The following is a 17,907-nucleotide window of genomic DNA, read 5'->3' as shown; positions in this document are numbered from 1 at the left end:
GCCAGACGAGCTCCACCTGGGCTTTTGCCTTTCTAATTTTGTCCCTGCTGACCTAATGAGATCCTTGTACTCTTCATGAGTTGCCTTCCCTTTCTTCCAGAGGTGATAAACTCTCCTCTTTTCCCTGAGTCCCAGCAAAATCTCCCTGTTCAGCCAGGCCAGTCACCTTCCCCGCCAGCTCTTCTTACGGCACATGGGGACCGCCTGCTCCTGCGCCTTTTAAGATTTCCTGCTTGAAGACTGTCCAGCCTTCCTGGACCCCTTTGTCCTTCAGGATTGTCTCCCAAGGGACTCTCTTGACCAGTGACCTGAACAGGCCAAAGCCTGCCCTCCGGAAGTCCATGATAGCAGTTTTGCTGACCCCTTTCCTTACTTCACTCACAACTGAGAATTCTATCATGTCGTGGTCGCTAAGCCCAAGACGGCCTCCGACCACCACATCTCCCACCAGTCCTTCTCTGTTTGTAAACAGCAGGTCAAGCGAGGCACCTCCCCTGGTGGGCTCACTCACCAGCTGTGTCAGGAAGTTATCCCCCACACACTCCAGGAACCTCCCAGATTGTTTCCTCTCTGCCGTATTATACTTCCAGCAGATGTCCGGTAGATTGAAGTCCCCCACAAGAACAAGGGCCAGCGAATGCGAGACTTCTGCCAGTCGCTTATAGAATGTCTCATCTGTCTCTTCATCCTGGTTGGGTGGTCTGTAACAGACTCCCAGCAAGATATCTGCCTCGTTGGCCTTCCCCCTCATCCTTACCCATAAGCACTCGACTTGGTCTTCACAATCGTTGATTTCTATGCAATCAAAACACTCCCTAACATACAGAGCCACCCCACCGCCTCTCCATCCTTGCCTATCCCTTTGGAAGAGCTTGTAGCCATCCATTGCAGCACTCCAGTCATGAGAGTCATCCCACCATGTTTCTGTGATGGCAACTGCATCACAGCTGTCCTGCTGCATAATGGCTTCCAGCTCCTTGTGTTTGGTGCCCATGCTGCATGCATTGGTGTAGATGCACTTGAGATGGGCTGTTGATTTCAACTCCGGCACACCACCCCTAGCCTCATGTCTAGTGAGCCTGGTTTTATCCCCTCCCTCCTCCAAATCTAGTTTAAAGCCCTCTTGATGAGGCCTGCCAGCTCATAAGTGAGAATCCTTTTGCCCCTTGGAGACAGTTGCACTCCACCTGCTGCGAGGAGGCCCGGTGCTGTGTAAACCGCCCCGTAATGTGCACGTGCACTACCCTAGTAATTTAAACCTAGCTTACTTGTACAGTAGTTTAGAGAAATCTTAAAAGAGCTTGAATGTTTGCTACAAAGAGGTACAAAGAGTCAGGCAGCAATAAATGAAATACAGGCTTTTGTTAGGAAAATCAGACAAAAGGCATAAGTATAAGCCCCTAAGGACAAGTACTTCCTGAGGTAAAGAAAAATACCGCTGTTCATCCATTGATAGAGTGCTGTTGTGTCAGAGCTCTTCTAGCAGCCCCCAGATGTTTGTAGAAAAGTTCCCCATATGTCCAGTGGCCATCAACTAGTTGTGGTAGCCTGAACAGATGCAGCTGTGGTGACTCTTTCCCAGCAGCGGTAGTTTTTATTTTTGTAGTGAAGAAACATGAATTTTTCATGGAAGTCAAAAGTGTGTTAATTTCCAGTGGTTAATTACTGTCACCCAATACTGTAGTAGTTTTCTTAAAAAACTGCATGTTTATGAGTGAAGCTGCGTCGGCAAACATCAAGAAATATGGTTCAAAGACACGTATCAGGATAGAATTGACAGTTTCTGTAGGCTCAGAGGTCAAAGCTGTCTGTGTATTTTTAGCAGTCCTCAGGATCTGCAGCAACTTGTCCCACAGGAGTGGCCAGAATGCAAAACCTGGTACGGGAGTGATCATCTCCAAACGAAAAAAGCAAATACCTTCCAAGAGCCAGTCCAAAGCACGAAACTGCGACTTCACTCAAAGGCTCAAAGTGTCTCTCTCCAGAGGGCAGCAAAGAATTTTTTGCTCCTGGTGGAAAAAAAATCTGAAAACTTCTGTTTTAGCCGAGTATGAAAGTCTCCTTATTGACCACCGCCAGCTGTGAGAAGGAGGAGGAAGCAGTGACTCCTAAGCCTTGTCCTAAATGGCTTGTGAAAACTGTATCATACTCAGCCTTTACTTGGGATGATAGTTAAAGCATCACGGTCAGTAAATGTTAATGGATAACCTGCGATGCACAAACATACTGAAGAAATTTTTTTCAAAAAACACTCTCCAGCCAACATTGGAGATAACAAACATGGCAGCTTGCTAGCAGTTGAGTTACACAGGTTACCAAGAGGATGTTCCTGCTCCCCTAAAGGGTCTTTACTTGTTTGTAAACAATACTTGTTCATAAAGAATTCACACCTTGACAGTAGATGTCTGAAGACGAAAATGTTCAGGTAAGTTGGGGAGGGGGAGTAAACGCAGAAACAAGGCGTAAGAATGCTGTTTATAAACAGGATGTCTGAAGGACCTTCGCAGCCTGTCATGAGGTAACTTATTCTGTAGTACTCTGTGGGGTGGTGCAGCACTCACAGGTATAAATGCAAGTACGGCTCGTTCCTTACAGAGGGCTTGCAGGAATAAGGTGGCTCAGCCGCTTTCTTCAAGCAGCGCGTCTCCTGGTGCTACGGAGGAAGAAACACAAGTGAGCAGCTCCTTTTAACAGCGCTGAGGGAAATCCTTTCTTTAACTGCCCGCTGATCCATCGCATCACAAACCACTGAATCAAGGGCGGAGAGGCAGTTCGAAGACCTCCCAACCACGAGGTCGATGCAACTCTTAACCTTGCTGCTTCCACAGACTCCAGAGAGGTTTTCTTGCGTTTCTTCTTCTTCTACGATTGCTTTTCTGTTCAGGGGCAGAGGTGAAACTTTTTAGTATATCTTGTTCTGAGAGGAGCAGGTAGTGATTTTATCTCTGCCAATCTCTAAATGAAATTTGGAAATACACATTAAGAAATAGCTCCTGGAGTTTCTGCTGTCATAGAAACTATGAGGATCAAACAAGTCAAAACCTGTTAAATTAACTCCTAAAGTCATTGCATCCTTCTAAAAACAAATTTTAAAATACTTTAAAACAAATTTTGAAATACTTTTTTCTATAATGCCTCAGTAAAAATTTCTGGTTGAAATGCAACTGTACCTGTATTTACAGATCCCACCTGTTTTACAATTTCATTGCCTTATTATTCACTTTTCAGAATCAAAACCTCTCTTGCAGAGTTGAAATAGAAGTTAATGCTCGCGTGCAAGTTTGAAGGCTTAAGATTCTCCACAAACACTAAACTACAGGAGCGGAAACTTTGGAAAATGAGGAAAGTGCTAAATACCACTTTGTTTCTTTATCCAGCTCACTTTCTTTCTCTGAATTTTGTTTTGAAGTTTGCCTGATATTTGTCATCCTTTTCCTTCTTTTGGTCATAGCCTCTTACCCCTTCAGGCCATAGAATAGAATCATAAAATGGTTTGAGTTGGAGGGGACCTTTGAAGGTCATCTCATCCAACCTCCTTGCCATGAGCAGGGACATCTTCAACTAGATCAGGTTGCTCAGAGCCCCGTCCAGCCTGACCTGGAATGTTTCCAGGGATGAGGCATATACTACCTCGCTGGGCAACTTGTGCCAATGCTTCACTACCCTCACTGTGAAACATTTCTTCCTTAAATAGAGTCAAAATCTGCCCTCTTTTAGTTACCCCTTGTCCTATCGCAATAAGCCCTGCTAAAAAGCTTGTCCCCATTTTTCTTGTAGGCCCCCTTTAGGTACTGGCAGGCTTCAGTAAGGTCTCTCCAGAGCCTTCTCTTATCCAGGCTGAACAACCTCAACTCTCTCAGGTTGTCCTCATAGGAGAGGTGTTCCATCCCTCCGATCATTGTTGTGGCCTCCTCTGGACACGCTCCAAAGGTCCATGTCTTTTCTGTGCTGAGGGCTCCAGAGCTGGACACAGGACTCCAGGTGGGGTCTCAGCAGAGCAGACCAGAGGGGCAGAATCACCTCCCTCGACCTCCCGGCCACGCTGCTTTGGATGCAGCCCAGGATGTGGTTGGCCTTCTGGGCTGTGAGTGCACATTGCTGGCTCATGTTCAGCTTTTCATCTACCAGTACCCCCACGTCCTTCTGGGCAGGGTTGCTCTCAATCCCTTCATCCCACAGCCTGTACTGATGCTGGCGGATGTCCCAACCCAGGTGCAGGACCCTGCACTTGGCCTTGTGGAATCTCATAGAGGTCACATGGGCCAATTCCTTGAGCTTGTACAGGTCCCTCTGGATGGCATCCCATCCCTCAGGTGTGTCAACTGCACCACTCAGCTTGGTGTCATCTCCAAAATTGCTGAAGGTGCACTTGATCCCACTCTCAATGTTACTGATGGAGATCTTAAAGAATACAGGTCCAAGTATGGACCCCTGAGGGACACCACTCATCCCTGATCTCCATCTGGATTTTGAGCCATTGACCAGTACCCTCTGGATGCGACCATCCAACCAAGTCCTCATTCACCCAACAGCCCACCCGGGAAATCCATCTCTCTCCAATTTAGACAGAGGGATGATGTGGGGGACCATGTGAAAAGCCTTACAGAACTCTAGATAGACATCGGTAGCTCTTCTCATAGAAGGCCACCAGGCTGGTCAGGCAGGACTTGCCCTTGGTGAAGCCATGCTGGCTGTCTTGAATCACCTCCATGTGCCTTAACACAGCTTAGGAGGATCTGTTCCATGATCTTCCCAGGCACAGAGGGGAGGCTGACAGGTCACTAGCTCCCAGGATCCTCCTTGCTACCCTTTGTAAAAATGGGTGCAATGTTTCCCTTTTTCCTGTCTCCAGGGACTTCACCCGACTGCCAGGACCTTTCATATATCATGGAGAGTGACTTGGCAACTACGTCAGCCAGTTCCCTCAGGACTCTCAGGTGCATCTCCTCAGGTCCCCTAGACTTGTGCATATTCAGGTTCCTGGTCCGTAACCTGATCTTTTCGTACAGTGGGAGGGACTTTGCTCCTCCAGTCCCTGTCTTGCAGTCCATCCACTCGAGAGGTGTGGGAAGAGACACTGCTGGTGAAGACTGAGGCAAGTTCTTGAGTACCTCAGCCTTCTCCTTGTCTGTTGTTACCATTCTGCCAGTCTTGCCCATCACAGGGGTTACACTTTCTTTGACCTTCCTTTTCTGGCTGACATACCTGTACAAGCCCTTCTTACTGTTCTTTGCATCCCTTGCCAAGCTCATTTCTAGCTGCATCTTGGCCCTCCTGACCCTATCCCTACAGAACCGGGCAGCGTTCCTGTACTCTTCCCAGGATACCTGTCCCTGCTCCCACTGCCTGTGCATTTCCAGTGAACCCAGTCAGGAGTGGGAGAAGCACGGCCTGACACATGCGCTCTCTCGTGTCATTTCTAAGCACTGCAGAACCAAAGTGGATGGAAGAAAGAAACCCAAATGAATCCATTATGCTAACATCTACCTTCTATATGCATGAAGACAGTATTGCATTCTCTTCAAAAGCATCACATCGCTCTTCATCCAACAGAAATCCACAGAAATCACCCCCAGTGAGCCTTGCTGTAAAATTTGCTGTTATGTAATCAGGAAACCAATACCTTAGAAATTGTATGCCTATGTCACTGTATATTGCACCAAATAAAAGTGCTTTTGTTGTTGTTTTTCAAGTGGTAGGGCAGCAGAGCTATTCCTTCCAAGCAGTGAAGGGTTCTGTTTTATCAAGAAAACAAACAGCCTGTCTTTCATTAGCTCCAACCTAAAGTAAAAAGGTTTGCTTATGCAACAGCTGGTGATCACAAGAGTTTCAGGACCACTTTGTTAGAATGAAGGGCTGCAAATAGAAATTCTTCCATGGTAAGCTGAGAGCAGTTTCAAACACAACCACCTGTGAACAAAGACTTCTCTACACATGGAGCTGTAACATGCCACAAATCTATGGCCAGACTTCTACTCACTGGGTAGGCTCTGAGGTGAGGTGATTTCATACAGCTCAGGCTTTGGATTGTAGTTTGTTTTCTTTTACTTTCTTCAAAATGATCTTGCTATTAGATAAAAATCAATAGATTCTCAAATGAGATGCTTGCTTCTCTAAGAAATAATAAGACATTAGTCCCCTCCCCATAAATTTCTCTGAAGATAAAACCAAAAGTTTTAATGCCCGTGAGATAGCAATCTCTCTCTCATGGCAGTTCTCCAGATAGATAACAATGCATTGGTTCATAGCCCATATCTGAAAAATGCAGTAGATGAAAGACTATGGTAATTAGTCAGCCTCCTGAATGAGTGTAACAGGAAACTGCCAGAAAAGGAGCTGAGTTTCTCTCACAGTTGAGGGAGAAAACTGCCCAGAATTTTACTGCTGCAGCAAAAGGTCCTTTCTGGGTTTTGAAACTGGGTTTTGAGAAAAGATGTATGAATTTGTCTCTTGTGCTATAAGGCATGTATTTCTTTCTTACAAAATATCTTAAGAGTGTAGCCTTATTTTTGTTTTGTTTTTATAATAGTGACTTGTTGTTTCTATTTTATTAAATGCAAAACAATCCAATGTTGTACTGCTGTGAACAGAAGCTCTTTACTGCAAAATGCAGCTCACACAATCTTCCCCAGCCATGAATTTCGACAGGTCACTGAGGAACTTTGAGAGAAGAAAAACATGTCCCAGTGATAAGTGAACAGAGAGGGATGTAAATCACCATCCATGTTATCCTCTAACTAGAACAGAGCAGGTTTCTGTAGAGTCAGAATCTTGAAGAGGGGAAAGCTTCCTCCCATTGTTCAGGCTGTTGGCAGAAAAATTTCCTTCTTTTATAACACTTCATATACTGCCTGATTTTGGCTCCTGGCGAAAGGAAGCTGGTATTTATTCAGCCAATATTGGCATTCTCAATTTCCAGACATTCAGTGAAGACTCTTCAATGCCTCAAGAACTGCATCAGCAGCAAAGATTAGTGTGATGGAGATGGGCTACTTTTACTGACAAAAGCAAGATGCCGCCACCTCAGCAATGCTCTGCTAACAAAAAAACAGAAAAAAAAGTTCAGAATCACCTTGAAATCCTTAACTCAGGGTAGGTGGCTGCACTGGTCTTCCTGATGTTGGAGATAACCGCTGTCTGTCCTGAGAACAGATTTCAAGTCAACAGGGACACAGCAGAGTGATGCAAGTCCAAGGCATCCTTTTCAGTCCAAGAGGAGCAGTTTTAACACCTACAAACAGGTTGGTTAGTGTATGAGTTGGGGTATTTTGAAGTTCTGCTGATCATTCTCCTCTGAGAACGTAACAGCTGGGAGGGAACAGTAGGTGGTGATTTGACAGGAGGCAGGTCAAAAGAAAATTCTCTTCCAGAAAAGATTCTAGTATCTTAGGAGCAAACAATGTTACTCTGTATTAAAAAAAAAATCCTTCTCTGGAGAAATATTCTCTTGTGAACCAGCTAAAGGAATTCCTTCTTTTTTTTGGAGCATTGCTGATGTAATTAGGTATTTGCTCTGGTATCCCATGAGCAGAGGGAGGTTCAGAATTAGTAGGAATATAGCGGCATGCTGAGATGAATGGGAACACCTCATCCTCTTCTGACTTAGAAACTTGAATTTATATATCCTTTTTATAAGAATGACTGTTTGACATAATTCTTTCTATGTTTTGTACTTCATTTTCACGCATTTTACATCTTAATACTTGTTTTCATCCTTGGTTTCTTTGGTAGCTCCAGTCAGAAAGCTTAAAAAACCCAAAACTAACTTCTTACAGAAAAAAAAGCTCCTCAAAGCCATGCCCACGCCTTCTGAAGTGTGTTCAGCTGTGGCATAAGCTCCTTTAAAGAATTTACACAGGCTTCAAGAAATTGTGTGTGGCATTGGAACATGTACGTAAGCAAAGTCTGCACCACACTTTGTAAAATTTAGTAAGAAAAAGGAACACAACTTCATTAATACCTGCTACCCAGACAATAAATACAACCCTGAGACTTGCTTTTGAAATCATATTTACGCGCAGCTCTACGTAAGGCAGAAGGGGTAAGGCGTCGGTAGACTACTCTGATCCTCAGCTGGAATACTTTCAAATAAGCTAAAATAATGGAAGGGTTCTTTCTCTCCTGATGTGTAAGACACACCGCACAGAAGGAAGGCAAGCTCGGAAAGTTACTCGGAGTTGAAGAGGGCCTGCTGAGAGAAATACACGCCTTGCGATGATCAACTACGGGTACCCTCCTTAAACTATTTAATGTGTCATTTAAGGAAGTGTCCTCTTTGAGTGGGTTTCTCAGCCACCATGGAGCATCCAGTACTAACCAGAGTTGCCCAAAGAGAAAAAGCAAGTGTGTAGAAGGCTGTGCACAGCTGGTCTGGAAAGTTTGGTCTGGGTGACTTGAAGGCTGAACACAGATTTAAGTGACAACTTCTGCTCCAGTCATTTCATATGGATTTCAACAAGGAGGGAAGGAAAGGAATCCCCCCTCTCTCTCTCTCTCTCTCTCAATACCTTGGAAAGAAGTTTGCTTTCTAGTTCAGAACAGAACCCACCCCCTTCCTTGTGGAGTTTTGGTTTTAAAATACCAGTGATACTTTGAGAACATAGCAGATAGACCTGCTGGAGGTGCAAATTATTTCAGGAATAGATTTCTGCCTTTCCAGAAGTCTCTGACAACTGGACACAAGTTTAATCAAGACATCACTGCTGATGCTGATTTTGACAGATTGAGTTCTAAAATAATTTTTTGTTAAAATTCTGAGTTTTCTGGCCTGCTGCGGAGCTGGTTAGAACTGAGAATTTCATACCATGTGTAGCAGCTGTTGAATTTTTTTTAGAAAAACCCACTACATGCATCATCATTTTTTTCCAACCAGTGCTTTTGGACAGCAAATAAAAAGAATTGATGAGGAGTGATCCAAATCAGCATGGTGTTACGTGAATCTGACCTGCAGATTTGTACGGGGAGATGAAGTGGTATCATTCAGAGCAGCAGGGATGCATCAGACAGGAGGTGTTCAAGGCAGAACTTGAATTTGAAAATCCATCTCCACCCGGGACTGTTTAGAATCAAAAAAGCGCTCATGAATCTGAAATGAGTGGATTTTCTCAAGGAATCACAACACTTTGTTTGCCTGTGCTCACTGAGCACATTTAGTCTAAGCAGGCAGCAAGAGACCCATTGGACTTCTCGTCTACGCATGGTATTTCTGGCTCACGGGAACTGAAGTGCAGTTCAGGTTCTGTATTACTTCTGTGCAAGCACAAACCCTAGCAAGAGAACTAAACACATAATATTTTATGCTTTTAGAGACAGAAAACAGCACTTTTCTTTGTGCCCAAAGAAAGCACAAGTCTTCAGTCTACGCTTGTACCATCAAAATGAGAAGCCGATGATCCCCTGTGTGGTTTCTCAAAACTAAATTAACTGTAGCGACAGACTTGGGCTCTTTCCCACACACAAATCTGGTAGCCCTCTGTGGCTGGGAAGAGAATTGCAAATAAGGGATAGGTAAAACAAACCCAGAAGCTATTTTGGGCGACGAGAAAGGGGGAAGTGCATTGAAAACAAGCCGATTGACAAAAAATGGTGTGTGGGGGGAGGTTTACAGCCAAAGCTCGCAGTTGCAGCGGTGCCCCGTGGGACAGGGCTTCGCGCTGGCAGCTAGAGCGTCCAGAAGGCAAGCGGCTGCGTTACAGACACAGCAGCAGTGTCCTGTTTAGTCAGTCCCCTGGGGCGGGAGGGGAGTGTGTGGAAATCAGCTAAATCAGCGTTCTAGTTTTTAGGAAGCAGGATACTTGTTTTCAAAAGAGAAACAGGAGCCTTTCAACAGCTGCCTTTCAACAGTCCATTATTTGGCGACGTACTTCTGCAACTCCACTGTAGCAGACTCCCTTGCCTGGACGGACGATTGCTGAAACGCCCGCCACACGCCTGTACAACCACCGCGCTGGGGTGCAGTTGCCCGAGCTACTGCTGCTCCACGCAGGGTAAACTCTCCCCTCCCACCCCCTCGGTTCCCCCCAAACCAACGCTCAGGCTAAGCGCTTTTTTGAGGAGGGTGTTTGGAGGAGACACTTAACAAGTCGGGCAGCTGCAAGCACTGTAGGCAGTTGCATGCCTGCCAACCTAATACAGGGAACTCCAAAATTGGGTGGGAGACCGCATCTGAATCGTGGAGAAGCTAGAAATGACGTAGTTATGTCTCATGGGTTGAACACAGACTGGCAAGAATTGTCCCCGAATAACCCAGAGGTGGATTCCCTGGGTGCCTTGCAGGTGCCCCAGGCATCGTTTGAGCATCGTGAGCACAAAGAGAAGGGGATCAATGAAGCGTCTGCGCATTCTAAGATAGAAACTTGCAAGTTTCATTTTGGAAGGGTCCAAACTGAACTCTTAAAACGTTTATTTTAAAGAAATGAAATCGGAAAATACTATGAATTTATTTGCATGTAACAATAACACTTTAATATTTAGTCAAGGAACCAGGAAATCTAAAAACTCACTACTTGCATTAAGAACTCACCCGTTACAATTCAGTACTTTAATGCTAAGATGACAAATTCTCTGAGGGATATGGAAATGCTTGTACGATTATGGTGTGGCTCTTTGGTGAGTGGAAGCGAAGCAGGATGTAGGACTTGTGCCTTGGGCCCTTGCTATTTCTAGGGCGTGAGACTTCAGGAGAGTTGGGGGCATAAGAAAAGCGCCAGGTGTCTGAATTCAACCCCATCAGTATCTGTCTGGGGCTCGGGGTTAAAAGGTGTTATCTTTACAGTAAGGATCAGTTGAACAGATCCGTGCGTTACCCTGGAACATTATTAACACCTGCAATCAGGCAGGATGTCCTGCGGTTTAACTAGCGCCCGATGAGTCGGGCTGGGTTACAAACTTTTTTGTCATGAGCCACAAACACATTTAAGAACTATTTCAGCGCTACAAGGTACTTTGTGTTAGAGCTAACGTTTAGCACAACCTCATTATTCCACAGTAACAATATTCTCACTAGTGACACCACAACAGCAAAACAAAGGCTAAAGTTGCACTCAAATTTTAAAATTCTAAATAGCTTTTTTAAGGGCCACACCTCACTAAAATGCTTACGCTGAATATTGCCCACGCCTGCCTTAATGCATGTTAAAGGTGTTAATATAAGCAATAAAGAACCTTAAAAAAAGACAAACGGGCATTACCAAATCATTTTTTAAAGTACTTATTTATAATTAAAGTTTTGTCAAAAACTATTGTGATCTTTTATAGCTGCAGGTAATGAAAATACTCAAGAATTATTCTGCAATTTTACAGGACTGAAGTGGAAGATTAAAAATAACAATTTCATTCCTATTTATTTAGATTGTGGAAGTGTCGTCTTTTGTTAAAAAGTACAATATGTCTAGTGTTAACTCTAAAAGCTTGACAAGATCCCTTTGTTAGGTAAGCGACTGCAACAAGTTTTCACGTACAGAACCTGTACTCGAAGGCAGAAAACAGTAAGAAGAAAGAAACGCAATAATCACTATACTATGTACTTATGTATGTAAAAATCTATAGCCATACAGTGAAAAAATACTACAAAGCTATGCCAACGCAAGGGAGTCACTGTGTCAATTACTGCGCTGCAGCACTTTTTTGGGGGAAAAAAACCCACCACAACTTTTTTTTTTTTTTTTAATGTAGACAAATCCTTATCTTGGTATGTGCCGTTGCCAGTAACGAGGTTCGTGATGGTAAAACTGTGACTGCTACTGGGAGGCTGCTCACTACACCAATTACAGCTGCAGCCTCGGGCTTTCTACTTCATGCCACCGAAAATCATCCACCCACGTTATACACAGCTAACAGGAACTTGCTTCCCCAAAATGAACACTACTACCTTTTTCTTTCGCAGCAAGTAATCTGAATGTTGGTGATCGGCAAAACAAAACTAGATGCTACTCTGGGTGGTACTGAAGGGGAAGATTCAACTCTTTACTGGTGAGAATCGTACTCAATTTACTCAATAATCTACAACTAATTTTTTAAGTGCATATATATTGTAGCCGACAGAGCCCATCAAGGAGCATGTATGCCCTTTGGCGTATCACACAATATAGTAATGGTCCAAATACTCTCATCTCAAGACAACTTCAGGTTTCTCCTGTTTAATTATAATTTCTTTCTGATCATTTTATTCCAATAAAGACCAAGCAAATTGAAATAAAACAACCTTCTTTGCTACTGGGAAAGCCACATGACCAGGCAACAGTTTGTTTATGGACAAGGAAATGTTTGTATTGCCTATTAAAAATAAAATGCTTCATATAAATAGCATCAGAAGTGGCTAACAGATAACTTCGTTTTAGACTGCATCGGATGAAAGTCTCTTTTTTGTCATTTGGGAGTTGCCTTGTGAAGAATTTTCAGCTCTTTCTAGTAGTAACATGTGACAAGTCATACAACCCCTCTTTCTCAAAGTATGAATTTCCCACACTAAAAGCTGCCCCTGGCCCAGTATTTCGTTGTTGGCTACGGAAAAGTCCTACTGCCAGAGCTGCAGAGGAGTGACTTTTGCTTTTTCTACTTCTCCCTGCATTAGCAATACCTGTCTTAGCCCAAGAGGTGGCTTTTTGTACAGTGAAGAAAACGCCATTAACAGTGAAAACAAAAAGGTGCTAAAGTATTTCTGCTCAGAAAGATTCCAGTGGTGAAACAGCAAAAAGGCATTTCCCCTAGGAACAATTACTAACTAGATTCTGAGGAGTTATTAATCATTTCAGTTTAATGGTTCTTTGTGCATGATAGAATGCTGTTACTATTCCCCACAAATCGCACAGCCTGTTAGAATTTGCCAGCTGGTTTTATAAAAACAGCCTCCTACCATGAATTAAATTTGTGAAAGAAAAGAAACATCACAGAAAGAAAAATTTACTTATTGAGGAACACCTGTTTTAGATCAACACATCTGAAAACACGGCAGGGTTTAAGAGCCCCCTAAAAAGTTTAGCTGGTTTAGAGTTTTTCTGTTAGCAAATCTGCTGCTTCTCCTACTCTGTAGGAAGGCGAAGTGCTTATGAAAGGCTGAGGCAACGCAGCTGAAGCAAATGCTTCTGAAAGCTTTCAGCAGCATTTCTCCAATTTGCAAAATGTGACAACATCTTCCGATTAGTAAAAAAAATAGTCTAATATACAAGCACTTTAAAAAAAATCCATTTGTGAAGGAATGTAGCGTAATTACCCAGACTCGTACCCATTTGCTCCTCAGATACTGGTAGCTACCTCCTCTTGACACAAACCTCTCTATGTTAACCCAGCGAAATGCATACACGGCCAGTTAGCCCGAGCAGAGTAGTCATTCAGCTTTCCCCAGAGTTAAACTACCATAAATTACCATTTGGACAGCATTAGAAAGAAATTGAAGCATACAAGGAATAAACTATAGTTTCTTTTTATATCAAAATGTACTCTGGAAAATGTGTTTGGCACAGTGCTAAATCGTATAGTTAATACTTCATATTGCAGGATACAATACAACCCTGGAGTTAACTCATGTTTACACCCTTTAAGGGATAAAAATAAAAAGATACCAATTATTCAGAAGTCAGCCTATACAAACTGTATAAACAATATTTTATGTCTTGTCTTGAAAACCACTGATATAGTAAATTTTACATAAAAGACTGCAAAATAATATAAATGGATTTAAACAGATCTTTACAATAAGAAATTCAAATGGAAACAGACAAGTAACAAAGAGAAGTAAAAAAATTTATTGCAGTATTTGTTCCACCAGATTTGCTGGGGATCCCTTTTCTTGTATTGATCCAGGGTGACCTAATACATCAAAATCTACATTTACAAAAACTCCTCCTGCAGATAGGTCATAGATACTGCATGCTTTTTTTTCTTTTTTTTTTCTTTTTTTTTTTTTTCTTCAACAGAATAAATTATATATCCAGGAGATCCTGCCATTTTGCAGCCTGGAAAAACAATGCTTCCCTGGAAACTGGGCTAAGCTAAAGAAAGCCATCCGCTGCTAGGTTAAACTCCAAGAACACTTTATTAAGAACATTAACAGACTAATTTCCAACATTCACTTGTTTATTTTTTTAAACAGAAAGGTTTTTTTTCAAGATATAAACAATTTTTTTGTTAAACTATAATACAGTGGGAGTAAAAATGAACTGAGAAGTTTCTGCTGCACAACAGCGAAGGAAGCTCCCACAAAAATGTTTACCAAACATTTCCTTCTTTTTTCCCGCGTCCCAGGTTCCATTCTTACTCTTCATTTAACTGATTTTTTTTTTTTTTTTTTTTTTGCCAGAAAGTTGATATTTCAAGTTTTTCTGTTATTTCAATTCCTGTAAATTTGGCTGCATGTACAAATTCATTAGCTGGAAGTTCCATCCTTGGCGGCATACAGCGATCGTAAAGTCTGCACAACTTTATTAGTCAGCTTATTAGCACTCGTTAGAGCAATTTTTTTGTAAATAATGTCTGACTCTTTAATAGTGTCTACCCAAGGCACCAGTTTGCGGCCATCACGGCGCTTGGCCTCAGTCCAGGAGCCACTGTAGGAGCCTGCCATCCACTGAACACTGAAGCCATTGCTGGTTTTCTGTACTACTCTTGCAATTTGTGGTCGGTCTTTGTACTTTGGACAGCAAATAGCGATGACATCCATGACATCAACACTTTCATTCATCTGTGCTGCCAACTCCGTAGAGTCTGAATTTCGTTTTGACCTTCTCAATGACTAAAACATTGGGGGGAAAAAAGACCAAGTGTTACACAAAAGAACTTTAGTGAAATTATTGCTTTTATTGCTTTTAATCCCTTGACGCCGGGAGTTGGGATTTCCCGGCACACATTCCATTGCCGGCAATGAGACGCACCGCGACCGCCAGCGCCAAGGGGTTAACATATCCTTGTAAAACCACATACTCTTAATTTGTACCCGTGTCTTTATCTCTTATTGATATATAAAATTATATATACACATGGATCATAAAGCTACATAAAAACTTGGCAACAATAAAAAGGATAACACACAGTACATTCCAAAGGAAAATTAATAACTTTTTATACGGGATAAATCTCATTTTCTAGTTTGTTTGTTTTTTATTGTCTTTTCTGTTAAACTTTCTACAAAAGTTGTATAAACGGTTAAGTAGAGAATCTCTATCTACAAAATGCTTTCTTTCATGTGGATTACATTACTTGGTGTACATTTAATATAATAGACTGACATTTATAAGCACATAAAAATCATTTTACGTAATACGCTGCGAAATACGTTGACTCCTCCTCCGCCTCACCCCTGAAGTGCCTCCTCCTCTATCCTCCCCATCACTTTCATCGTCCTCTGTCTCAGCTGCATTGTTTTTAGGGCTGCCTCCTCCAAGCAGCGAGGTAATTGCTTTGTTCCGAGCATTTGTGCTAGCTGACACCTCTCCATCTTCTTCCTCTTCATCAGGATCCAAATGTTCCATAAGGAGCTTGAACTATTAAAAAACCAGATTAGTCCACATTGTAACTTTAAAAATAGACATTTATATGACATTACATTAAATAAAAAACAAGTGGCAAGGTAAAGAAACGGGGTAAAACAAATGGCAGACAACTGCAAACTTGAACAGCTTATGTTTTGTTCTACAAACTTGTTCCTTTCCTCTCTTTTTTTAGTAGATATGTAAAAGCTTTTTACCTGTGGTTCGAAAATTGTGAGTTTCCTCTAATCGATACTGGGGGAGAGAGGGAAGGGGCAGTAAGGGGCAGGCAGTAACTACACTAGATCTAGTCCCTGTTCCTCTGGTGGAAACAGTCAGGGATAAAGTGAAAAAGTTATATGGGCGAGGTATACAAGATGGAGAGCAGAAATTAGAAAGTACTCGATAACCATGAATATCCTTTAGTTGAAGCTAATTTTCATTGTGTTTAAACTTATTAGAAGTCTTTGAAAGACAGTCCTGCTAAACATCCCGAAAGGAAGTGGTGAGTTATCAGTATATTGCGTAAGATTACAGGAACTTAACGTTCTGAAATGCTCATCCAGTACGTCAGCATCTGCTTTCAAGTTTATACTGTGCTACCTAGTTTGAAAGGATTTCGGGTCTGCTGCAAAGCAACTTGACTTACATCCAAGTACTGTTTTACTATACTCCTCTTCACTTCTTCAGTGATCTTGGAATTAGCCATATCACTCCGCAGAAAATCCAGAGTTTGTTTTGGATGGAAATGAACGCCTGTCTTCCTGTTTATCGCTTTATCATAAACCTTCGCAGATTCAGATGGAGAGTATTTCTGAATTTTACTGTTTAAAGAAAACAAAGGGAAGAGCTTTCAAGGAAAGTCCAAAGTAATTTCAAGGAAGAGCTTTAAAATATTCAGTATAAGCAGTTATATTTTAAGCAATCCATATACAAGAGACATCCTGGTAAGAAATGGAAGTCATTGCTTTTTCTAAGCCAAAGTTTCATTACGTTCAACTTACAACGTTTATGTTTTTTCTCTTACAGAAATCTATTGCTTAAACAATTAGTTACAATCACCTTTTAAAAAAAACTTCCAAACGTAACCCTTACAGAGCACTCACTAGATAACAAGATGGCCTATAATCTCAATACCCTTACCTATCAGAGAATCCACAGAGGTTCTTTAAATGCTGCTTCAGCATCAAAAGTAGTAATATGCCTTGGGAGACATTGGCAAATTCAATTAAAGGAGCTGAATTTTCTGGTAAACATTTCATCACAGCATTTATGTCATTTTCTTCATCGGAATCTGAATCAGAGTCTACTCGTTTCCGTAACCTCCGAGGCTTAGAAGCCTCCTCCTCACTTTCACTCTCACTACCACTTTTACTGTCACTCTCAGTCTCCTCATCTGATGATGGTTTTCTTTCCTTTTTTTTGTCTTTCACCATAGACTGCAAGACAGAGAAGTTAACACACATTCCAAAATCAGACTAAAGTAGCATCACGTACGTTTCTAAAATATCTTTCCAAAATCGTTACCAGCTTAAATTGGCATGAATTCCCTGAACAATGTTACTGATTTATAACTCAGTGATATTCAAAATTAGAATTATTTAAGGCAAAAAGCTGCTGAAAAATTGATCCAAAGCCCACATTTTTTGCAAGGTGGGTACAGAAGGAACTGAAGCAACAAGTACTCCGCTGGCATGTTACTCAAGTCTGTTAGCAGTGGCAGTAGATGTCCTAAGCAGGACCTCATGCTTTCTGTGCTGGGTGCTACATGCTGGTCCCCAATCTGAAGAATGTATTGTCTCTTTCTAGCAGATTAAAAATCGACTTTGGTAGGGTAAGAACTCAAAGCAGTGTTCTTTCCAGGCATCAACTCTGACTTGTACTTACTAGTCAGGTTGGACATGTGAGAAACGGGTTTGCTGTCTGACAGTTTGCACCTTCTACTGCTAAAGTTGTCCAGGCAATGAAGACTTTAAGAAGCAGAGGCCTTTTTCTTACAGGGTTGTGTACTGCCACAACAACAGATACCATGATTCAGGTACTTCTATAATACCTTAAGACATCTGTGCACCTTTTCCTTGCAAGAAGCAAGGGATTTAAAGTCTCTCAGGCAACACACATGCAACTGCCATCAGCTCCTTGACAACAAAATGAACAGCCAGACGGACTTTATTACAAAAATTATACAAACAACCACAATAAGCTAATATTTCATGATGATTTAGGGTTCATGTTCTTCCAGGTGCATGCAATTAATTATTATCCAGCCAGATCAGATATAGATGTGATAGTAAGATCTCAAAATTCATCATTCTTTTTTCATAACTGAAACCAGCAATGTGAGGAAAGTTTTAACTAGTGCCTAGCAGGTGCAAGCCAGAGCAGAAAGGGTTCCTTGGTTTTCACCCCTGGTTACAAAGTAATGCTGCTGGCCCATATCATAATG

The 17,907-nt window shown here is 42.1% G+C and overlaps 1 protein-coding gene across 1 annotated transcript in view; it reads right to left on the bottom strand.

The window, feature by feature from the left end:
• Positions 1-13,786: 13,786 nt before the first annotated feature.
• The window catches only part of LOC309415952 (nipped-B-like protein), a 101,501-nt gene continuing 97,380 nt past the window's right edge, over positions 13,787-17,907 (bottom strand). Inside the window, exons 43-46 of the mRNA XM_082013687.1 lie at positions 16,605-16,900; positions 16,111-16,285; positions 15,291-15,476; positions 13,787-14,728 (exon numbers count right to left, since the gene is read on the bottom strand). Of these exons, the coding sequence (XP_081869813.1) occupies positions 14,363-14,728; positions 15,291-15,476; positions 16,111-16,285; positions 16,605-16,900 (1,023 nt within the window). The 3' untranslated portion in view covers positions 13,787-14,362. The remainder of the gene's footprint in view (positions 14,729-15,290; positions 15,477-16,110; positions 16,286-16,604; positions 16,901-17,907) is intronic.

The sequence above is a fragment of the Phaethon aethereus genome (assembly GCF_964289735.1).
Source record: "Phaethon aethereus genome assembly, chromosome: Z".
NCBI classification, from domain to species: Eukaryota; Metazoa; Chordata; class Aves; order Phaethontiformes; family Phaethontidae; genus Phaethon; species Phaethon aethereus.
This window is presented reverse-complemented; position numbering and strand designations above follow the sequence as displayed.